The sequence below is a fragment of the Helobdella robusta genome, assembly GCF_000326865.2.
Source record: "Helobdella robusta unplaced genomic scaffold HELROscaffold_3, whole genome shotgun sequence".
Lineage (NCBI taxonomy): Eukaryota > Metazoa > Annelida > Clitellata > Rhynchobdellida > Glossiphoniidae > Helobdella > Helobdella robusta.
Window position 1 is genome coordinate 9,741 of NW_008704501.1, and position 25,392 is coordinate 35,132.

Consider the following 25,392-nt stretch of genomic DNA (forward strand, 5'->3'; position numbering starts at 1 on the left):
GACTACTTCTTCATCATTTACGAAGTTCAGATCTGTTTGCAAAATTCACTGAAGAACGCTGTTGAACATTCCGAAAATAACTCTTTGCAAACTAATTGATTGGTTGAGGCTTTCAGAAACGTTACTTATAATGAAACATGCAAGCACCTACGAAGCTACGCATAACACACTATAAACCTAATAATAATAAGAATTTTGAAATTTATTTATTTTTAAAAATTAATTGTTTAATGTGTTTTTCACCTAACAATGTTTGGTTTCAAAGATTTTGTTGGAAATATATAAAAATTGTAAAAATATATTTTATAATGTTTTGTCATCTCATTATTTCCTTCTACCATTTGTTATTTAATTTTGCTAGTAACAGTATTTACGCTCGATTTTTGTGTATCATTTTTTTATTATTATCCAGACTTTTATCTTAAGTTTGTTTTGTTTGTTTTCAAAAATCTTCAGATGTCATATAAGGTTTTAAAAACTAAAAACACTAGTAAAATTTTATTTAGTGCTATTTCGAAAATTTCAACGCTGATATAAAATACAAAATAAAAGTGATTAATAAAAAATTATTCAATTTCATATGTAGAAAACTTGTCCAGACCTGTTGGATTCTGTGAAAGTTGATGCTCTTAGGAAAAAGGATAACAATAGTGATGGAAACATCGCAAAAACAGTTGAAATGACGACAAAGGCTTTGACAGTCAATGCATTTGTAACAACATCAACGTCAAACGTTTCCACCTCATTAATTTCTATGAATGTCAGCACAACAAGCAACCAAAATATTCTTTCACCAAATGTTACTGTCGGACAGACTGCAAACTTGCAACAAATTTCTCAACAAACCCCTACTCAACATCTTCCGCAACCACAATCACAGCAGCTTCAACAGCCTCCACACACATTGCAGCATCAAACATCTCTGCAGCAGCCGCAACAACAGCATCAACAACAACCACCCAACCACAATTTTTCAACGAACATGTCTTCAATTTCTACTTTAACTAATGCTGCCATGAAGCAGAAATGTGATGTAAAAGATTTTGAAAATTTGAAATTGAAATTAGGACAACTGACTAACCATCCAGGAACAAAAATGGAAACTCCAAAAGTAGAATCAAAATCTAAACTCGAGTCAACCCCTGTAACATTAGCAACAACTACAGCTACGAGTGCAACAACACCTGCTGGCGTTCCAAGCCTTGCCAGAACAAAAACAGTTGATCAATTAGGTAAGGTCACAGCCTCTTCAACCCTTCAGAATAATGTTTCCACCGTCTCATCGAAAGAGCAATTACATTCACAGCCAATTATTCAACAGCTTCAGACAGTTAATCAACAATCTCAGATTCATCAGCAAACTTCATTATCTCAAGCTCAACAAAAACAAACAATTAGTCATGTACAAATGCCCCAACTGTCGAATAATCAGCAACAACCATCTTTGACTCCACAGCAACAAATAGCCGTGACACTGCAACAACCCATAACCACACAGCTGCAACAACAGCTATCGTCCTTAATCCCTCAACAACAACCAACTTTGGTTTCACAACAACCAACTTTGTTTTTACAACAACAGCCAGCTTTAGTAGCACAAAAACAGCAACCGACTTTAGTTCCACAGCAACAGCTTCAAACAGTTAATCAACAATCTCAGATTTATCAGCATACTTTATTATCTCAAGCTCAACAACAACCATCTTTGGTCCCTCAGCAACAAAAACCGACATTGGTTCCACAACAACAACCAATCTTAGTTCCACAACAACCGTCTCTGGTTCAACAACAACCGACTGTGGTTTTGCAACAACAACCACAACAGCCACCACTAAATTTGATTACACCCCAGCAACCAAAATCAATTTTAGTCCTACAACAGCAACAACCGACTTTAGTCCAACAACAACAACCATCCTTGGTCCCACAACAACAACAACCATCTTTTGTTCCAAAGCAACAACAACAGCAGCAATCATCTTTGGATCAACAGCAACAACCATTTTTACTCCCACAACAACAACCATCTTTAATCCCACAGCAGCAACCATCTTTGATCTCACAACAACCATCCTTAGTTCCACAACCATCTTCTGTTTCACAACAACAGCAGCCATCCTTGGTTCTACAACAACAACAGCCTTCCTTAATCTCACCACAACAGCCATCCTTGGTTTCACAACAACAACCATCCTTGGTCCCACAACTACAACCGTCCTTAGTTTCACAAAAACAACAGCCATCTTTAGTTCCACAGCAACATCCATCGCTGGTCCCACCACAACAACAACATCCATCGCTGGTCCCACCACAACAACAACATCCATCGCTGGTCCCACCACCACAACAACATCCATCGCTGGTCCCACCACAACAACAACATCCATCGCTGGTCCCACCACCACAACAACATCCATCGCTGGTTCCACCACCACAACAACATCCATTGCTGGTCCCACCACAACAACAACAACAACTATCCTTGGACCTGCAACAGCAACCATCATTGATTTCACAGCAACTTACATCCTTAGTCCAACAGCAACAACCATCTTTGGTCTCACAACAACCACAATCATCTTTGGTTTTAAAACAACTACCATCCTCGGTTTCTCAACAACCAACTTTGGCTTCCCAACAACAACAACCATCCTTCGCTTTGCAACAACCTTCTGTTCAACAACAACATGTGGTTCAAGAACAGCAACTGATTTTGATTGGACATCATCATCAGCAACCAACTTTACTTGGACAAGAACAGTCTTTAGTTCAACAAAAATCTTCAGTTCAACAACAACAACTGCCCTTAATTTCTCGACAATCTTCTTTGCTTCAAAATCAGCAAACCGTGATTCAACCACAGCAACAGCCTGATGTACAACAGCTGCAAGTTTCTGCTCAACAGCAGCAGCAATCAACATTTCAACAATGCTTTAATCTTCAACAAAATTTTTTGCAACACGTTTCTCAACCACAACAATTGAATCTGAATGATGATTCAGCTGCAGCCGCATTGCAGGTTCAGCAAGAGAAATTTCTTAACCAACAACAACAACAGCAGCAGCAACAGCAGCAGCAGCAACAACAACAACAAATTCAAGAGCGTTTATCAAGATTAGAACATGAACTAAAACAGTCACAATCTTTGAATCAACAAAAACCACAACCTCTTTTGTCAGCTGATCTGTCCACAGTCAATGAACTATCTCAGGATATTTCTGATCCATCTAGGGAGGTTGAAATGTTGACTCAGTCTTTACAGCAAAAACAGTATTTTCAAGAAATTCAACACTTGCCAGATCAACAAAATTTGGGAAACGTGAAACCTGATGATAATTCGTTCATTAGTCTATCAACCTTAGATGTTTCAAAACTATCTGACGTTGAAGAGTTAAAGTCTTTGTTGGATCTCAATGACAAATCTTTGATATTACAACGTCAGCAACAACAAAGTTTGCCTCTATTACAAGAAAATATTCAACAATCAACAAGTCAGAACATTCTTTTGTTACAACCTGAAAATATTATTGAACAACTTGCTAGACATTTGGCATTTTCCCAGAAGCAGGATTTACAAGATCTTTCCGCTGCTACTTATAATTTATTGTTGCAACAGCAAATTCAGCAACGCCGAAAAATGTTACCTAAACAGATTACATTGAATTCTGATTTGTTATCAGTTTTGAAATCATTACAATCTGATTCTCTTCCAAAATCAAATACCTCACTACCCATAGACCCACAGCAACCCACTTCCTGGACGAACTTTGTTCATAGCTTAATAAACAATAGTGGCGAGCAACAGTTGCAACAGTCATTATCTGCAAATTCTGATAAAAACCTAATATATCCATCTCACCAGCATCTGTCTCAGCAGTTAGACCAAGTAAATTCAACTGTTCCCACATCTCTCCTATTATCAACGTCGTCACCAAAAAAAACTATAACTCAATCAAAAAAATTTACAACTCACGACGGAGAAAATGTTAATGCTGATGATATGTCGAATCTTCACCAATCTCAATTGCCACAGGTGGTTTCAAGTACTCCACCATCAGCAAAAGAGAAGTTGTCCGACTTTGCTATTTTAGAACAGCAACTAATTGAAAAACTTCACACCAATCCTAAGAAAATGATGCATCCTCAAAACCTTGCAAATTACTCACCATCTGGAAACTCGCTGCCAGTTCATGTTGCCTGGCCGAAAACTACTGCTGGAATTATTTCTTATGCTCAGTCGGTTGTATCAAGTGGTGTGCCTATTTGTAGCACGAGTGTAGGAGTTGATTCAAGTCAATCGTCTAATCAAGTCATTCTTCTGGCTACATCGTATTCTGAAGGACAAAAACCAAAACAGTCATTTAACAAAAATTTAACGATAGCTGTAACGTCAACTTCTGCATCTGCTTCTGATTTACAGACAACTTCGTCGAAAAAGAAAAAACGATTTGTTGTGTCAAGTGTTAAAATGGATCCAATAAAGGCAGCTAGTGATAGTTCCATCGATGGCAACTCATCAATTACTTCTGCCCTATCTTCTCCTGATAAATTTGGTAAGCTAGACATACCAACGTCCATCAGTGCCCAGCTGAGCAAGCCCAGGAAGGGCAGGTTTGAGGTTACTTTGACTACGTTGGGAATTGACTGTGGAAGTGCTGCCAGTGCTTTTACTCCTATTGTTAAGGATGTGAAGGATGTTAATGTTATCGACGGAGTCAGGTAAAAAATTTTTATTCATATTTAATGTTTTGGATTATCTATTTAAATATTGACTTTAATGGCTAGAGCTTGTGGTGCTTTTTAGCAATGGTTCAAATGCAAAAGCACTCAGAAGTTTTTTGCATGTTACATATGTATGTTGTGTGTATAAGGATCAGATTTTAATTAAAAAATTTTTATTATATTTTTTTTTCTTTTTCGATGTAATCAAATTAATTTATTTTTTCAAATAGTCAATCAAAAGTTCTATCTGGAGAAATGTTTCCTAACAACTTACTTGTTACAAAACCACTAACACCACCAGCATCGTTAATATCTACAACATCAACGTTAACATCAAGCTCATACGACTACAAGCCATCGTCTTCGGGGTCTGTCAGCCCTGGTTTAAAAAGATCACAAAGTTTAAAGAGCACCAGTCATTCTGCCTGTAGCAATTCAGTTAAAACAAGTGATCCTCTTGTGGTAACGGCTAAAGACATGCAGAACATTAAGAGAAAACAATCGGTTGATGCTCTAATTGCTGAGAAAATTTCGTCTCAGATAAATTCTGCAAATTTTGATGATGCTAATAAGGTGGAAAATGTTACTGATGAGCCAGTAAACGAGGACTTGCCTAAAATGCTTATTGCTAATGACAAAAAAATCGAATCAGAAGAAGAATCGACAATCATAAGAGGCAGCGAAGCTGTCGCTTCTGCAGCAAAAGTTTCCGATTGTGAACAAATTGATTTACTTTCATTGTTGTTGCAAGAAGCTCGTTATAACGATTTTCACCAGTTAATGAAAGTTGCTCGTCTATTAAGCAAACCAGCCATGCTACAATCTCCACCTTTGCCTATGAGCAAACAACAATCAGAAGATTTTGTAACGTTGCTGCTCAAACAGATTAGATCAGCTAATCAGAGTGAGTTGTTGCAACTTGCCAGTCAAAGTTTGAATTCATCTCCTTGCCTTCAGGTACTTCTTTCTTTTCTGTTGAAAATTTTAAAAATTTAATAGTTATATTATTATTTGGAATGTTTGATTAAACATTTAAATCCAACATTTTTTTATTGTGATAGTTTAACTTGAAATAAATAAAATACTTTTAACAAATATTTAACCAAAAATTACACAGGAAAAGAGTTCAAGCGATTTGTCATTAGGTGTTGATGTAGGTGCAAGACCTTTTGCACAACAAATGTCACTTCAAGAACCTCTCCAATCAAATGCCCAGCAACCACAGCAGCAAATTTTACAAAGCCATCAGTTGATGCAGCTGCAGCATGCTCTATCTCAACAACTGCCCAATATTATAAACAATCTTTCAAATTCAGGAGTTAGATCACACGAATTCTATACTCAATCCTTACCTCCCCAGGTTAGAGTTTCTCAAACTGGCATTTCTTCTCCTACTCCGACCCACCTTTCAACCGGTCTCTTATCTCCTCAACTTCCATCTACGTTGTTAAGGCAACAGTTAATGACGACAAACTTGACTCCCGAGCAGTTAGCTCATATGAAATTGTTATTACAGATTAAAAAGTTGCAAGATGAGTATGTTCAGTTACAGGCGTTATTAGAACAGCACTCTGTTCCTGTTAGTTTGTTGCCGCAGTTGATTGCTCACTTTCAAAATTCTCAACAACAGCAGCAACAACAACAACAGCTAAAATTAAATGACGTGATTGGTAACTTGTTCACTTTAGAAGAAAATCAACCATTAGATCAAAATCTTCTTACTCAATTGACCCAACAACAACAACAACAGCAATATTTTTTGAAAAATAATTTGCAGCATACAAATATGTTGGCAGACGATACATATGCTTTCCTTCTACATCAGCTGCAGCAATCTACGTCCGCACCTCCCGTTGGGAATGCTTCAGCGTTGCAACAAACGTTGACCGACCTCTCCGGCAGTGCCAGCCTGCTGCCCGCTGATTGGTATGTCGATTTGCAAAACTTGATCCTGAACTTGAAGACTTCCCATCTACAACAACAACAACAGATGAATGAACAAATTTTTCTTGAAAATCTGTTGTCTACTTGCCTGGCCAGTCAACATCCACCACCACCACAACAGCAGCAGCAACATCAGTCTGTTCCTGTAATAGCTCCGCTGTTTTCACCTGATTTAAACAATCCCGGGCAGCTGGCCGTTGAGAAAAATCAACTTTTGAGCTTATTGGCCCAGCACCAGCAACTTAAAAATTCGGCTCAACAGTCTTTGAGCTCTCCTTTCAATTCGCAATCGTCTTCTAGTAGATCACTTACACTGCAACAACTTCTTCCTCAACGAAATTTGTTAATTACTCAAAACAACCTGATGCAACAGCAGCAACAACAACAACAACCAGTGTTTCAACCGCAAGCAATGATCAGTCAACAACTGCTGCAACAACTGCCTTCCAGTCATGCTTCAACTGATTCCAACAACAACCAACAACATGCCAAACAAAATGATTTGCCTGTTTTGACTAATCAGCCAAAACAACCATCTCAAGCAAATATTGCTCAACTTTCTCAACAGCAGTTGCAACAATTAACAAATATTTTGCAAAATTCTCTTGATCAATATTCAAACCAAAATCAGCCATCACTTGCAAATCCAATTGTTCAACAAGAAATAAAACAACTTCCACAACAACAGTTCACCCAGCAACAAATACAACAACTCCAACAACAGTTGCAACAAATGCAACAGCAGCAACAACAAAAGTGTAATTTGTTGCAAAATTCTGGAATATTGACACAAATTCCACCTAAATCTATTACTGTGCCACATTTTCAACCACAGACATTTCAACAGCCGCAAGTTAGTCAACAGCTGCCACAAACTGCACCGGTGTTGCAACAACAGCAACAACATTTGTTGAATCAACCAAATTCACAGTATACAGTATTGCCAATAATCCAACCTGCACAAATCCCACAATCACAGCAGCCCAATTCTCAACAAATCCAAAAACCAATTCCAATCCAGCCACATACCATTCAAATGCCTTCTCAGCATCAACAATCGTTGCAGCAGCAACAGCAGCAACTACAACTGCAATACCAGTTACAGTTAAAACAACAGCAGGAAGAATTATTGCAAACTCAACAAAAACTTCAACAGCTGCAAAGTTCTCAACAGATTCCTTGCAGCCAAGAAAAATTGCAACACCAACAGTTTTTGCACCAAATTCAGCAACTTCAACCAACACATCAAGATAGTTCTTTGTTGCAAAAACATCAAACCATTTTACAACAACCACAGCAACAAATACAACAGTTACAAAGTCAACTTGGTAGTTCGGTGATGACCACCTTGCCTGCAACTAAGAGCATGTACTCATCGGGACAGATACCAAGTACTTTGCAACAACCTTCCACCGCTCAACAACAAATACAAAAACAACTTCAGCAACTATTACAGCACACTCCACAATTGGCCAACCAACCCCAATTGCAACAGCCTGCTTTATGTTCACAACAACAACAGCAACAACAACAACCTGGAGTTATTCAATCTAATGCGATCACTCTTCAACAACTACATCATTTATCACAACAGCAACAATTGAAAGATCTGCAACTGCAATTACAAATACAACAATTGCAACAACAACAAAAGCAACAGACAAATGTGGCACAGCAACAGACATCTAATAGCATTCAACAAGCGGGCAACGTTGCTGGTTCTAATTTGGTATCAGATCCAAATGTTGCAATGATATTACAGCAGTTGATGATGACAGACACTTCCCCGCAACAAGGGTCTCCAACAGCACCCATTCAACAGAATTATGTTAGCCATACAGATGCTAACATGTTATCCAGGTTGTTACTCGAGCAACAGTTGGGTAACGCTAACCAGCAACAACAACAATTAGATGGACAACAGCAACAACCTCGATCTGAGCCATCTTAAGATAGTTCAATGTGTTTGATGGGTTGCTATTTTCTTCGTCATACTTTATTGACATCCTATATAGTATACTTACTCTCTTACTTAATATTACATAGATGATGTCGCCGTTTTATAACGTTTGTTAATAAATTTGCTTTGAACGCATAATTTGATATTGTATATTCATAGCGCCATATCCTTGTGGTATCTTTGTACATACACAACACACGCTTTCACACACACACGCACATACACATGCACATATAAATATATATATATATATATACACGAATACGTACATTCATATATATATATATATATATATATATATATATATATATATATATATGTGTGTGTGTGTGTGTGTGTGTGTATGTGTGTGTGTATGTGTTGTGTGTGTGTGTATGTGTGTGTCTGTCTGTTTTTGTGTGTGTATGTTTTTGTGTGTGTATGTAATAATATCTCTAATACATATAATACACATATTATCTCTAGTTTGCCATAACAAATATACCATAGAGATTGTCACCGCTAGTTTTAATAGTTTTGGTAGCTGCTTGTATCAGAATAATTGTTGGCCTACATATCAATTGAATAATATTGTAGACTTCATTTATTTAGCACTCCACTGTCATTTATGGCCCGCATTGGACTGTGCTTTCACTTTACCTTCATTTATCTAAAGAATGTCAATGTTATATTTCCTAAGTAGGCAGGTTGGGTGAGGACAGCTGCAGAACATTGCTATCTCGTCAATATGATCTTTTCAGAGATTTCACTGAATTTAAAATTTTATTTTTAAAATTTGTTGCTTCATTAATGTTTCTTACAATTTTTAGTGGTTTGAAATCTCTGCACTTTCTTTTCTTCTTTCTTTTTTTTCTTTCTTTGTTATTGTTCTAACTTAATAATCAGAAAATAAAAGCCGAAGATTGCTAAATGAGATCAAAATGATGTTTGATGTACTTGCTGTCCTTGCTTAGATGACAGCTTGCACTGATTGATGGTTGTTGTGGTTAAGTGGGAAGATGTTTTAATTAACGGCCTAGTTGGGTATTCAATGAAAGAGCAGCTCTCAGCACAACTTTGCCCTCCGTTTCGTATAAGATGGCTTTTTGTTGAGCAGTGCCAGTTAATTCGACATTAATGTTTTATTAAACATTTGTGGCAATAATATCAAAATTATTTTTTTCGTTATTTTATGATATAATCGGATATGTTTACATCCAATCTATAACTTTTTCTAGCACAAGCACAACACCAATTATTACGATATGGTAATAAACTTTCAGTTGCTCAAAGCATATTAAGTAGCGTAGCGACTGCAAATATTTGGTCTGTTTTTGATTGTGTAATATTGTTGAGCTGTTGGCTACGTGACAAATCAGTTGACACAAGGTCTCGCGAGAAACTTCAGTGCTACCAATGCTAAACAGTGCTTGTGGAGATATACGATTCGAACTTAATATTTTATAAATCAACAGTTTTAACTCAATCATTTTTGTTCTTGTTAGAAATGATGGTTATTCATCTTGTTATCACGTTTATAATGTAGCTGGCTTTCAGCTTCATTCAACATAACTTCGAAATCAACTTAATTATATGATTTGAATTATTAATCTAACCAATTAGTCGATTCATAGAGCGGATTAATAATAAATGTCAGCATCTAATCAATCTTTGCCAATACTCGTATGATCGATTATTTATTATTTTCATTTATTAATTTGAAATTTTCTGTGCTCTAATTCGAACATATTCTACACGATTCATTAGATTCCGATGAATGACTATGAAATAAAAATTAGTGCGCTCTAATAGTACCAACGTTGCTTCCTTCCCGTCTGATTACTGACTGCACACTGTCAGGCTATTAATTATGTTAATCAAACACTTTTTATTTATTACCATTTATTATTTCGTTTGTTTATTTGTTGGTTGGACAAACTTTTGAATTTTAAAACTAACATTTTAACTTACTCATAAACTGAATCAATAACGAACTGGGATATTTATATTGGTCGAATTCTGATTGAAAGACAAAATCATATCATTACTAATTAATTAATTAATTAATTACGATTATTATAATTTGAACATTTTAAAATGTGTAAAAAAGGTTCAACAATTGATAAATACATTTTCGGATGTGTGTATATTTAAATATATATAAATATATATATATCAGGGTGTCGGAGTCGGATAAATGTCCAACTCCGTCTCCAGGTTTCGACTTTCAAAAAATTTTTTAACATTTGCTATGAAAAAAACTATAAAAAACATTTAAAAATCTGTCAACGTAATTGTTTTTCTTAGTAAAATTACTTTATATTTATCTTTCAAAACATACTGAAAGAAAATTGTGTGATTTTATTCACATTATTATCATTTATTTTCAGTATTAAAGACGATTAAATTATATGCATATTTATCTTCTAAAAAAATGGCCCTAAAAAATATTTTCAGAATATAAAAAAAAATTCATGACACCTTCTGGAGTAGGATTCTGAACAAATACCAACTCCGACAAAAATCTCTGATATATATATATATATATATGTATCTGTGTGTGTGTGCGTGTACAGTTATTTACGAATATCACAGCATTATTGGTATTGTTCAATTTGATTTACAATTCGGTTTTCAAAATTTTCGTCCAACGAATTTCAATTCATTAGCGAGTTTGTTGAGCCCATGAACAAAATAAATTTTATTCATTTCAAAAAATGAATAACATTGAACTTAACAATAATAAAAAAACTGAATTGCAATGCCAATAATGTGAAATTCTGAACTGCATATATATATATATATATATATATATATATATATATATATATATATATATATATATGCTTTTTTATTTATATGTCAACTTATATCAATATGTATTCGTAGGCGCGTGTGGGTTTGGGTCATGTTCAGGCTAATAAATTTATCTCAGAATGTGCATAATACATAAAATATGATGCTGAAGCGCAAACCCAAATAATTATTATAATAATAGTTAAAAGAAGAAACATCTGCAGAACTGAATTAGTAACTGGAGCGTGTTTTCTCCATTAACCGTTTGAAATAAAAAATTTAAAGGTTTGTTTCAAAATGTCTAGCAGTTTTTAATATTTTAATATTATGTAATACCTTTACAGATACATTATTTATGTTAGTCATATTGTGAAACAAAATTATAAAATGAAACCACAAATATATTTTAATAAATGATTAATTGGATAAAAAGCAGCGTGTGTATTTGTGGTTTCACGTGTTCCTGTTCATATTTATTATTTTCAATTTACATTGTAATTAATATAGGATATATATATATATATATCAGTCCTCGTTTAGTCTCCATCCGTTATGTATATATATATGTGTGTGTGTGTGTGTCAAATATAAAGATCAAATAAATATATATATATATACATATATATATATTTGACCTTTTGTTTATTTAGTTATTTATATTTATGACGGGTTATTGTAAAATTTGATGATCCTCTCTATGTATCCATTATGAGATGTCTGGACAACGAAGTGAAGTGAAGCAAATGGTAAAACTTATTGACGCGCGCAGTCGTCAACAGGGCGTCTGAACTCGTATGTTACGTGCTTACGTTTTAAAACAGAATCGTTCTTTTTGCTGCAGTTAGAAAAGTTTGATAGATAACTACAAATTGATCAACTCATACAATATTGTACTAATTTTACCACCTACTTACCTACCTACCCATCCACCTACCTACCTACCAATGTCGTTAAGATACTTAAATGTTGTGTATTTGAATGCTTTGCAAATACTTTGTCAAAATCAAATATTTAAATAGTATTCTTAAACAAAATACTGCTACTGATGTTTAAATACTGTAAAAAAGTAATTACAACATATTTTAAATATATTCTATGCTGTCTTCATTTGCCATAATTTAATATGCGAAATTCACGTGCTTAATAAACTCATTACACAATTTTTAAGTATGTAGATTATAGAGAGTTAGAGCAGTTAGCATATTACTGCACAAATTGCACATACTTCACAAAAGAAAAAGGATTGATGGACTTTTTTTATCAAAGTAATTAAATTTTATTACCAATAACCACCGCAAAGTAATTAAATACTGTATAGATACTGCTACTCAATTAATTATTTTAAATACCAGAGCGCTGTAGCCGGAGATTTTTTTCTTAAATATTTTTTAGATTGCGTTTTTAAGAAAATAATTATGTGTAGCGACGTGCAATCATCTTTAACAAAATAAATGCTAATAATGCCAATAAAATCACATAATTTTCTTTCAGTCTGTTTTAAAATATAAAAAGATTTTATCAAAAAACAATTACATTGACTTGACTTACATTACCTACTTGATGAGTGTTTTTAACATATTTCTCATTTAGTAGTGATATTTAAGTAAAATTATGATGCAAAAGTTGAAAATTGTTTCTTGGATTTGGAACCCGGAGTCGAATATTTTTCATTCGACTGCGACACCTTGTTAAATACTGGAGTACTAAACACCGCTATCTACCAACCTATCTTACCTACCCACCTACTACCATTTACTTATCTACCTACGGTATGTATGCATTTATTTATTATATATATAATATGAATTCTACTGAATTTTTGGTATCAACAAATTTAAAGTTTGTCTTTACAATTTTCCTTACTAGAATTTTCTGGAAATTGTTCAATATATTAAAAATAGAATTATTATCCAAATTTACTATGCAAATTTATTAAAAATAGAACTATTATTATGTAAATTCATCATACATATAAGCCTATTTTGATTTTTAGCAAATCATCTTCAGTGCAGCTTTTGTTTAGGTGTATAGCTTCTTAGACAATGGAAAGGTAGCTGATTAATCGGTATCATTCTTCATCTTCTTTGGTGTCACTTCCTTCTTCACCATTTTTATTAGAGTTAGTATTAAAGCGTAGCAGATCCTGGGCACATGGTCCTGACATTCTTTTTAATATTACTGATTCTTGTCTATCTTGGTTTTTTTCTTATCTGTAATCGTTTTTCTCCTGTTGTTCTCAATAATTCTACTTCTAACTACTCTACTCTTACTTTCGGGGTACCTCAGGGTTCTATCCTTGGCCCTCTTCTATTTATACTCTATACCTCTGAACTACCTCGTATTATTAATAACTTTTCTTTTTCTAGTCAACTATATGCTGATGATTTTACTTCTTTTCCTCCATCTAATCTCAATAGTGTTCTTCATAATTTATCTCTGTCTTTCTTCAATTATCGCTTGGTCTGACTCTATGTGTCTTAAACTTAATCCTTCTAAGTTTGAATTAATTTGTTTTAATAATTCTAAACACTCTATTACTATTCCTCCTATTATCTTACCTGATTCTAAAACTCTTGATGTCTCTCACAAGTTTCGTAGTCTAGGTTTTATCTTTGATTCTACTATGTCTCTTTCTTCTCAGATTAATAGTGTCGCTAGAAGCTCTTATTTTCATCTACATAAAACAAAAAAACTTTTGCCTATTCTTGATGATCCTACTCTTCTCCTTCTTGTTACTTGTTACAATAATCAATCCAGGATTGATTATTGTAACTCGCTCTACTATGGTCTTCCTGATTCTATACTCTATCCTTTAAGTAAAGCTTTGAACTATGCTGCTCGTCTAGTTGCTCGTGCCCCTTTCTTTTCTCATATATCTTCATATCTTGTTCTCTTGCACTGGCTTGAGAAATATAGAATAATTTTTAAAATTTGCACGTTTATGTATAAGTCTCAATCTAAATTATTTCCTAAGTATTTGTCAAATATATTAATTGAACCTAAACGCCCCGGTTTACGATCGTCTTCTTGTTCTCGCGTCTTCTTAACTCGTGTTAAACACTCTTTTGCCAAATCTGTTTTTGCTTTTTCTGACCATTTTCTCTGGAACTCTCTACTTCTCTGACTAATTCTCCATCACTTGCGAAGTTCAGAGCGGATCTCAAGACCCATCTGTTTTCAAAATTCATTGAGAAGCGCTGTTGAACATCGCAGAAATAGCGCTTTACAAGCTAATTGATTGATTGATTTCAGGTAACAAAACGAAAAGCCGGAGCGTATTTGATATTTTACCTTTTCTAGATGCAGTTGGTCTTTTTTTCCGACTATCGAGAGGTACCTACCTTTACTTCTCATGCACCTGGTTAGGCAAGCGGATTATGCTGTTGAAATAACTTTTGAAAGGTTTACGTTTTCCCCAATAATTTTCCTCACATTCTTTTACCACTGTTTTTATTTTTCTTTTACGAGAAGCGGGTATTTGCAGTAGAATTTCTTTCGTACGCGCATCAACATGGTTTTTTAACAACTCCGCAAAACGACCTATTTTTAAATTTATCGATCCATTTAGCAATTGGTGTTTAATAAACCTAAAACAATTTTCAACTTTGCTATTGCTTGTTCGTTCCCCGTTTTTATTCAAAAGAACTGTCCAAAGAGGCAAAATCGAAATATATTTTTTTAAAACAAGTTTCGCGAAAGTTTTATTACAATATTCGTTTGGTTCCGTCTGTTCATCGTTCACCAAACGCAATTGGTCGTTAACATGTTCAAGAATTTGTAAGCCTTTTCGATAAAATGGGCTACTTTCGTAAATTGTCTCCAATTCATTAACCTCATTATCGTAAACGTGTTCAATTAGATCGTAATGACTTACTTCATTGATTGTTGATTCATGAAACTTATCAAAATGACTATTTAAAGATGGAGTTTTTTTTAACGAACATGTAATATGAAAGAATGAAGTAATTAAATTTATCATGCGTCTATAACTTTTGGCTTGCAGTATTACGCTAAAGGCATTTATATAAAATTTAACAACCTCTTTTGTACTAAAATTTTTTTTGACAAATCGAACTGTTTTTAAAAAAGTGCGCGCAGCAAAGCTTTATCATTATTTGATTTTTTGGGACACATTCGCTAATACACCATTTAAATGTCATTGCCAGGTAACCTCTCAAATCAACTCCAATCCAACCAGTTAAAACGGCATTTATCATTGCCATTGAGTGGTCTGTAACCACTTCATAAAAATTGGCCAGGCGTTTACCTTTTTTATGACGTATCTTTTAAAATTTATCAAATGATAAGCAACTGAAGCTGTGTCATGGCGATCGCTTATAAAATTAAAAATTTGAGCGTAACCCGCATCAAGACCTACTACGGCGCTGTATAGATATATAGTTTGTTTGCTATGAAGACGACGAACCAGACCCCGTTGAATCTAAATGTATTGTTGGTAAGTCTGTCTGACCTAATCTCAAAATAACTTCAATTTGGTCGTCGGAAAAAAAAGTGGCATAAAATGAAACGGCTGAAACTGCTTATATATAAATTTCATCCGTTTTTTGAAATTTTTGACGTTCTATTAGATCAATAACGTCATCTTTTGCTTTATCGCCTGCAGCCATAGCCTCACATCTCACATTTTAAATACCCCCAACGAATGAATATTTTGTAGATTCCCCTGTTTTATTAATGCAGCATTGGAGGATCTTATAAATTTTTCACGTAAAACAGACGGATGTTGCAATATTAACTGTTCATACAAGTTTTTTCTACGTTGGCCTCTTAGTTGTCTTACTAATTTTCCATTATGGTTATAATTGGTAGACGATGTATAAATATCAATTTTGTTTTGACTTATATTTACCTTAAATAATCTGCACATCTCAAATTTACATTTGAGATAAATAATGTAACGCGAACGATTCTCGCGTTTACTATTTGTGATAGCAATGCAGGGCGAAATGGCATTTTCTACCGCGAAGCAGATACGCTCAGTTGATGTTGCATCTTTTTCGCGGAGGCCTTGGTACACCTCTTCTTCAACTGCACTACTTAAAAGATGCACGGTGCAGTTGGCGTACGTCCTGCAACTAACCTCTTCTCCTTCTTCTTCAAGTTCATGTACCCCTTGGGAATTAGGAATAGATGATAAAAAATTACAAATATGCAGAAAGGGAATATTAAATTTGAGGCAATGTTTATTACAAATAAATTGACGTAGTGCATACAAATTATAATGCATTATAAATTATATATCAATACCTTTTCAACAATTGCAACACTTTCATCATGTGATGCCTGAGTGGCTTGCCGTTGTGATTCATCGATGACATCAGTGTTCTCTACCTGCTGCAAAAAACATTGTATATTAATTATATTACCTTGCAGTATCTTTAAGATATCATCTCTGTTGCTCCGGACGATTGTTTGGTTATCATGCAACCACTTGGCTAAGGCATTGTTGTTACATGTTACTATGCTCTGTAGGTTCTGCAAACATTCATCGTTGCCTTGGGGACCATTTTCAGTTAAACCTAAAAAGCATCTATTCCTCCGCAATAAGTCATGCAATCAGTGAATTTCAAATTTTTAATGTTATCACTAGTTTTGTTACATATTCAATAGTGCTTTTACCGCTTTCGATTACTGAAGTTATTTTTCTGCTTTAGGCTCTTGCAAGCTTGGCCAAACCAACCCTGTTCATCCAAACTAGACTGTATTTTAATAAAAATGTTGATTCGTTTAATTTAATGAATAATATGCATTGCAAAGTAATTGAACTATAGTTCTTTAACGCGTGAACATTTAAATTTACAAAAAAAAACAAAATATGTTTTTTATTTTAGCTAAAAATTAACAAATACTAATGCAATCGCAGCAAAAAGTGAAATTTAAACATTTTAAATTGCAAAAAAGATCGTGATGACTAAAATTGTGAAAAGTACAGATCAATATCGCTAACTTATTAAGTTATCGTTTAACATTTATTTTTGTGGCTTCGTATATTTTTTAGTTATAAAAAAGTAAACCTTTAGTAACTTTTCTCTGTCTATGCCACTTTTCTGGACGTAACTCACGAATTTTTCAATAAAAGAATCCATATCGCAAAACTCGCAATTGTAAGAAAACTAGTTTCAAAAATTGTTTTGAAAAAGCCGCCTAGCAAACAAGCGCTGAAAAAGAACCCTGTATAAAAGCGAACTTCTACGCAACAAATTTTAAATTCACTTATTGATAATTTTTGTGTTACCAAATTATGAAATTATGAATTTAGATCTATTTTTGTTCTTATTATATATAATTGTTTTTCCTTGCCGTAATTATGTGTATTAAACAATTTGTGTGTATAACAATTATTGACATTATATACGTTTCAGTTCAATTATACACGTTTAATTACATTTCTATTTCCATGTTAACTGCAACATTTCTTGTTTTTATTATCAACCTGTGATAATGATGGAGTGTCCTCTCCAGTTTCGGCAATGGCCACAGTTTAAAGCCTGGGTAAACATATATTAAAAGTTAACTGTTACTCATGCAACATCTCCCACTTTCCACTAAATTGGTGCAATTGTATTTGTTTAACATCTGTATCATAATGAGGCTAACAGTTTGTTTCGGCGTGGGTGCCATCTTCAGAGCGTATGTGTGTTTATTTGTTAACATATTTGATCTGAAGATAGCATCCTCGCCGAAACAGCGCTGTTAGCCTCATTATGGTAAATTGGAAGTTAACTAACGCCGAACATCACCAATAATATATATATGTATATATATATTTTGGTAACAAACTGTTGTTAACGCAACATTTCAAAAATTCAACACTACTTTCAACATTGTTCAACTTTTTTATAATTCTTTTTATTTTATTAATTTCAGAGAAATTAGACATTTTATTGTTTATTTTTAATTTTTATTAAATAAATTTGCAAATAGCTATTTCGAGTTATAGATAACTCATCTTCAGTGCATTATATATAAGATATGTAAGATATTTGATAAGAACAAAAATCCCTCCATGAACATTCAAGTACAGTCTAACAACATTCTACCTTCAAATAGACTACTAAATAAAAACAACAATCATTATAATTATAACAACAACAATTACGACAACAGCGATAATTATAACAATGTTATAACCAACAATATTGATGATGTAAACAACAATCATACCAATAGTGACAACCTTAACAACAACATCAACAACACCAACAACAACATCAACAATAACAGCAACAACAACAGTGCCAACACTGTAGATACCAATGCTACAACCCACAGCGCCAATATCAGTTGCAATTGGAACATCATCAATAGTGACAACCCTAACAACAACATCAACAACACCAACAACAACATCAACAACAACAGCATCAACAATAACAACAACAACAGTGCCAACACTGTAGATACCAACGCCACAACCCAAAGCTCAAATATCACTTGCAAATGGAACATCATCACAAGAAGCAAGAAGAACCACAGCGATAATAATAATAATAATAACGTTAACAATAATAATAATAATGTTTTTAAATATTGTAAAAATAATATTAATAATATGTAGTTAATTAAATAAATTAATTCGCGCTTCTCGGCTGAGCGTTGATATTTACCTTAACAACCATAACATAAACAATCTTGCCGTTAAAAATTTTAAAAATCGCGTTTTATATTGTTTATAGTTATTAAATTTATTTTATTGGTTTTCTGTTTTAATTAAATAATTTATATCAATTAATAATTACTTGTTCCTTCTTATCAAATATCTTACATATCTTATATATAATGCACTGAAGATGAGTTATCTATAACTCGAAATAGCTATTTGCAAATTTATTTAATAAAAATTTAAAAAAAAAAATAAAATGTCTAATTTCTCTGAAATTAAAAAAATAAAAAGAAATATAAAAAAGTTGAACAATGTTGAAAGTAGTGTTGAATTTTTGATATATATATATATATATATATATATATATATATATATATATATATATATATATGTTGGTAATAGACCATAATTTTTACAATATTCTATAAATTCTACCGAATGTTTGGCGTTAATATGTTTTTTCGATTTTTCTCACTAAAGTTTTTTGGTGAACATTTAGTTTATTAAAATTCAAAATAAACTTATTTTTCGAATTCATGCTGCAAATAAGGCCATATTTCGATTCCGTCATCGTCAGTGCTCATTGTTGTATATATAGGGAAATATTGACTTTGTCAAGATTAACTTTGACGTTGTAAAAATTAACTTTGGTGTTGTAAAATTGAACTTTGATGCGAATTAGGTGTCAGGTTTCTTAATTGGCTGGTCATCTTCTTTGGTCTCCTTTTCGCATAAAAAACGCATAAAAAGAATCATCTCATCCGACCAATTATTAGCCAAATTACAACTGTCACCTACCCTGTTGCAAAATTCTTGAACAAAATTTTAACCTCATATATTCCAAACAATTACACACTACAATCTTCACGTGCTTTATTGCCTCTCTGGATGTTGAATCATTATTCACAAATGTACCAGTTCATGATACAATCGACATAATTATCAACACCGTTTACCACTCAGATATGGTTCCATTGAACATACCGAAAGCACAACTGAAGTCCCTTCTTCAAATTTGCACTACTGAAGCACCATTCCACAGCCCCACAGGCAAACTTTACAAGCAAATCGATGGTGTTGCTATGGGTTCCCCCCTTGGCGTCCTATTTGCCAGTTTTTACCTAGGACAGCTAGAGAATGAAACATTCAAAAACAATGCAAGTTTAAAACCAAATATCTACGCCAGATACGTGAATGATATCTTTGTCTCCTATAACGATCCTGAACAAATCACCCAACTTCTTGGTACCTTAAACAAATCAAAACTTAGATTTACCATTGAAAGTGAAAAGGAACAACGTTTACCTTTCCTCGATGTGTTGGTCACCCGTGGCGAAGAACGATTCAAAACCGCGGTCTATGTCAAAGAAACGAATACAGAAATTTGTTTGAATGGACAAAGTGAATGCACTGAACAATTTAAAGACAGCACAATAAAATCATTTGTGAACCGGGCATTCACACACTCTTCCGATATTGAAAATCGCGACGCTGAATTAAAGAGGGTCACTAACCTGCTTGTAAACAATGGATATAAGACTTACTCTATTGAAAAGATTGTTAAAAACAAATTACTACACAGCAATAACCTTCCTAGTACCAACAATCAAGATAACGACATCATCTTGTATTACAGAAATTGCTATCGATGAAGAAAAGGAGACCAAAGAAGATGACCAGCCAATTAAGAAACCTGACACCTAATTCGCATCAAAGTTCAATTTTACAACACCAAAGTTAATTTTTACAACGTCAAAGTTAATCTTGACATAGTCAATATTTTCCTATGTATACAACAAGGAGCACTGACGATGATTCATTCGGAATCGAAATATGGCCTTATTTGCAGCATGAATTTGAAAAATAAGTTTATTTTGAATTTTAATAAACTAAACGTTCACCAAACAACTTTAGTGAGAAAAATCGAAAAAACGAACTACAAACATATTAACGCCAAACATTCGGTAGAATTTATAGAATATTGTAAATATATATATATATATACACACATATATATATATATATATATATATATATATATATATATATATTATATCCACCTTTAGCGTTAACATTTTGAAAATTTTTTCAATTTGTTGGAAAGGAGTTAGTCCAAGCTCTTTTTTCTTATAATACATAATTAAATAAAATATATAAATATACAAAACGTGCGTCTACTCAACCGCACGAACTACCTATGCAAACAATTGTTTCAGTTAATTTTATGGCTAAATCATTTGCAGATTATGCTTATTATCATATATGCATATTCCGCAGCTATGTTTTCCGGAAAGTGACACTTTCAAAACTTTTGGTTCTCAGCTTTCTTCTCTGCAGTGGCGGATCTAGGGGCCGTAGTGAGTAGATCGCCAGACTATTTTGGCCACTATTTGGTCAATCTCTTGCCCCCAGTCTCAAATTTCAAGGTCAAATTTTTGCTTCTCGCCGACATCCTAACGCGCAACCGCCCATCTGTTCAACTTTTTACTTGTTCATTCACCCTCAGCGATGTAATTTTAATCATTTCTATATATTCAGTTATTTCTTATTCACATTCTCCCTAAAACCTGATTCGACTTTATTACGCATTTCTACTTTGTACTTGCTGATAATAATTATAATCCTGTTGGTTTACAGAAACTGAGATGAATAAGAGCGTTAAGAATTATGGATTGCGTATCAATAAAAGTAAACGTGATTTGGAAGAAACAAATCAAACAGAAAAATGTCGATCCAGGCGTGGTAGTCTCATAATCTAGCAACAATGACTTAATTGCTCGAAAAAAAAGCTATCGCAAAAGGAATTAAGAGAAATTGTGAGCATAAACCCAGACAAAGTTGAGATAAAATGTAACCTATTCTCTAAACTAATGTACAAAGTTGAGATAAAATGTAACCTATTCTCTAAACTAATGTATGCTTGTGAAACTTAGACAAAGAAGCGACAAAACAGAATGGAAGCTTGTGAAATGAAATGCTACATAAATTTACACATACGAAGATTTATATGAATTTTAGTTTGCTGCTTTTCTCTGTATGAAAATTTAAATTTATTTGTAATTGAGAACCAGCAAATAAAGTGCAAATCGAGTTTTATTACTTATCAAGACAAAAATTTAGCTGTTTCACATTCATATAAATTAATTATGTACATAATTTTTAACAAAAATTCATTTATACTTAGCGATTGACGCATATTTTTCACACAAACATGTCAAAAAATTAACATTTATGAGGCGAGAAATTTCAAATCAAAAATAACTTTTAGCACAAAATAAAAACCCATTAGGGATTATAGAAGTCATACTAAATATAAATTAATAAGTATGATTTCAAAAATAATTGAACAGCTCATCTATATTTAACCAAATTTTATTTTCGCAAATAACTCTCTCCGGCGATTTCAGTTTATTTTAAACCAAACCATGGAAGGCCCATTGCTAGCAGTTTTGAAAGTTGATTTGAAAAATGAAAAAACTAATTTAAACATTTTTTTATTACAACCAATTATATCTGAAGAAATTTAAAGACATTATTAATTTTTGACGAAAGATAAAACTGAAATTAAAAAGAAAAAAAATCAACAGATACATAGAGCTTGCTCTGTATATCATATTTCATCCTCCATCTCTAACTTGACATCATAATCAGCCCATTGCCTGTGGTATAATATATTGGAATTAGATTCACTCTAGTTAATATTTATGTAGAAAAAAACAAATTAATCAATTTATAGAACTTGCTATATGACTATGTTTTATTTATACGTAATTGGATATTAATTGTAAACGAAAATTCAATTAAATTTTTTGGACCTGATTCTTACAAATATTTAAAATATTTAATAAAAAGTAGTGTACTTTTATTTTACAAATATTTTCATCGCTACAAAATCCGACCTTCGAATAAATGAGTTCTACAAAAATGTCATATATATATATATATATATATATATATATATATATATATATATATATATATATAAAATCAATCAATCAATCTTCGTTTTGCGTCCGGAGACCCGGTTTCCCGAGGTAGGACGTATATATATATATATATATATATATATATATATATATATATATATATATATATATACACACATATGTTGTGGTTGTGCCCAGATGCACAAATATAAATATACTTTTACGTGTTTTCATTATCGATAAATATAACACTTTTATGTGTTTTCATTATCGATAAATATAACACTTTACGTATTTTCATTATCGATGATTCCTGTTTTTTAATTCCTTGGTAAAAAGAATTCCAATTGCCCGTTGTTGAATATTTATTATCGGATGTCTTTGTTCTATGAGTATTGATTCGGCTAGTCGTAAATTATAATGGTTGTTACTGTAATGTAAAATTTCAACATTGTGGTCCAACATTTGCGAGTGCAAAAAATCGCGAGTTTGTTTATGCTGAAATGCGAAGCATGGTAGATAAAACTGAGTCATCCATACCACCTGAAATCATATCAGAGCATTTTGATAACACACATCTGGATCTGGACAGTGTTGGTGAATGTAGCTATTCAGATCATCGGCCACCATTAAAAAGACTTAAAGCTGACACTGAATTGGATTTACTCGCAGATTTCAAAACAGCTGCAACTCCCCTATCTAATTATGACAAAAACGACAAAAGACACGAACTAAATAAATATTTGGCACCGCCTGTAACTGGCTGTCCCGCATTGCAATTTTGGAAGGAAAATGATGTCAAACACAAGCTTCCAAAAATGGCATTGATTGCTAGAAAGTTGTGAGCTATTCCTGCCACCAGTACAGCTAGTGAAAGAGTTTTTTCAGCATGCGGCGTGACATTGAGTGACCGTAGGGCTAGGTTGAATCCAGAAACATTAGAAATGTTAATGTTTTTAAAATTTAATATGCAGCCTTGAAATCTTTAAATATCATTCACTCACATGCTAAATCATTTACTGCATAGTATTTTTTAATAGATTTGTGTACCTTATTTTGTATATTAAAAGAAAAATTATTATGGTCTTTATTGTTTCATTAATTTAAAGCTATAATTTCAATCGTATATCTACTAGTTTTTATTGCGACTAATTAAGTCGATCAAAATCTTATCGAACCGAACCTGAACTTGTTGTGACCTGACCGAACCGAACCCGAACTTTAGGCCTGACCGAATCGAACCGAACCCGAACTTTGGGCCTGACCGAACCGAGCTCAAACATCCAAGGTAGGGTTCGATTCCCATCTCTACTCAAGACCCATGTAGTGCAGCATCAAATATCATGGTTTGAAATTTTGAAAATTAAACAAAAAATAAAATAATTATTTAGATTTTTAGTTATTCTGCATCTGATTTAGTTATTTGGTATAATACACAAAAAAAAGTTTTTATAGTTTATAACACCAACAAATCAGAATATAAACCAAAAGCACCTAAAGTGAAGAACTCTAATAATTGTAATTCTATTTTATAGGTATGAAAAAACAAGTTTCAACACATGTTATAATGCGCAAGCCTATAACTCAGCTTTTATGTTGTGTAGCTAACAATGTGATTTGAGCGAATGTTGGTAATATCATGTCAAGTAACTTTATAAATGTTGCACTATCACATCACAACAACAACACACGTTTAGACGGCATTTTCCCCGAGATCGGGGGTTGCCGTTTGGCTACCTATGATGAAACCGAAATACCCCTCGACGCCATCCACATCTGTCACTCGCCTCAGTATCACGCAACCCCGCTTTCACCCTGTCCTTCTCCACCTGCTCTCTCCATCCCAATCGCGGACGACCCCTTCCTACCACTCCTTCAACCTCGAACTCCAACGCTCGCCTTCAACCTCGAACTCCAACGCTCCCCGACCCTTTTCATCCCTTCTCAACACATGTCCATACCACCGCAATCTCGATTTCCTTATCAATGTCACAATGTCCTCATTCAGTCCCATCATTGACATCAGCTCTGTACTACTCCTCCTATCCTTCACTTTAACCCCACACATCATCCTCACCATAGCTCTTTCAGCCCTCTGCAGTACACTTTCCTCCTCTCTCCTCAACACCCAAGTTTCACCACCATATACCATCGCTGCTCTCACACATGCTTTATATACCCTCCCTTTCATCTTCACTGACCATTTCTTTCCACACAATACCCCACCCAGTTCCCTAAATTTCATCCATCCCACACGAACTCTAGCCGTAACTGCGCTCAAACATCCCCCATCCTTATCCCCTAAGTAAACAAAGCTTTCCACTCTTTCAATACCACCACTCAACCTCGTCCTTGCGTCCGTCCTATTAATCACACCATGAACACATTTCTTACATTTGAACGTGCCTTCCAACTTTTTCAGTGCCCCCCTCACACCACTC

At 33.6% G+C, this 25,392-nt stretch overlaps 3 protein-coding genes across 3 annotated transcripts in view; 1 reads left to right on the forward strand and 2 right to left on the reverse strand.

Moving 5' to 3' along the window:
- Nucleotides 1-456: 456 nt before the first annotated feature.
- On the forward strand, nucleotides 457-8,617 carry HELRODRAFT_160927 (hypothetical protein; the record flags this gene model as incomplete). Its single annotated transcript, XM_009020927.1, has 4 exons — nucleotides 457-468; nucleotides 587-4,719; nucleotides 4,953-5,679; nucleotides 5,840-8,617. The coding sequence occupies 4 exons, from the start codon at nucleotides 457-459 to the stop codon at nucleotides 8,615-8,617; spliced, it is 7,650 nt and encodes a 2,549-aa protein (XP_009019175.1).
- A 5,582-nt stretch (nucleotides 8,618-14,199) lies between these two features.
- HELRODRAFT_160928 (hypothetical protein) lies at nucleotides 14,200-17,508 on the reverse strand (the record flags this gene model as incomplete). The annotated part of the gene is made up of 8 exons (XM_009020928.1): nucleotides 14,200-14,303; nucleotides 14,496-14,598; nucleotides 14,760-14,941; nucleotides 15,573-15,684; nucleotides 16,272-16,534; nucleotides 16,789-16,958; nucleotides 17,042-17,121; nucleotides 17,437-17,508. 8 exons carry the CDS (start codon nucleotides 17,506-17,508, stop codon nucleotides 14,200-14,202), a joined length of 1,086 nt encoding a protein of 361 aa, XP_009019176.1.
- Nucleotides 17,509-22,635: 5,127 nt separating this feature from the next.
- The window catches only part of HELRODRAFT_160929 (hypothetical protein), a gene marked incomplete at both ends in the record, with an annotated part of 4,301 nt that continues 1,544 nt past the window's right edge, over nucleotides 22,636-25,392 (reverse strand). Inside the window, one exon of the mRNA XM_009020929.1 lies at nucleotides 22,636-22,684. Coding sequence (XP_009019177.1) covers nucleotides 22,636-22,684 — 49 coding nt within the window. The remainder of the gene's footprint in view (nucleotides 22,685-25,392) is intronic.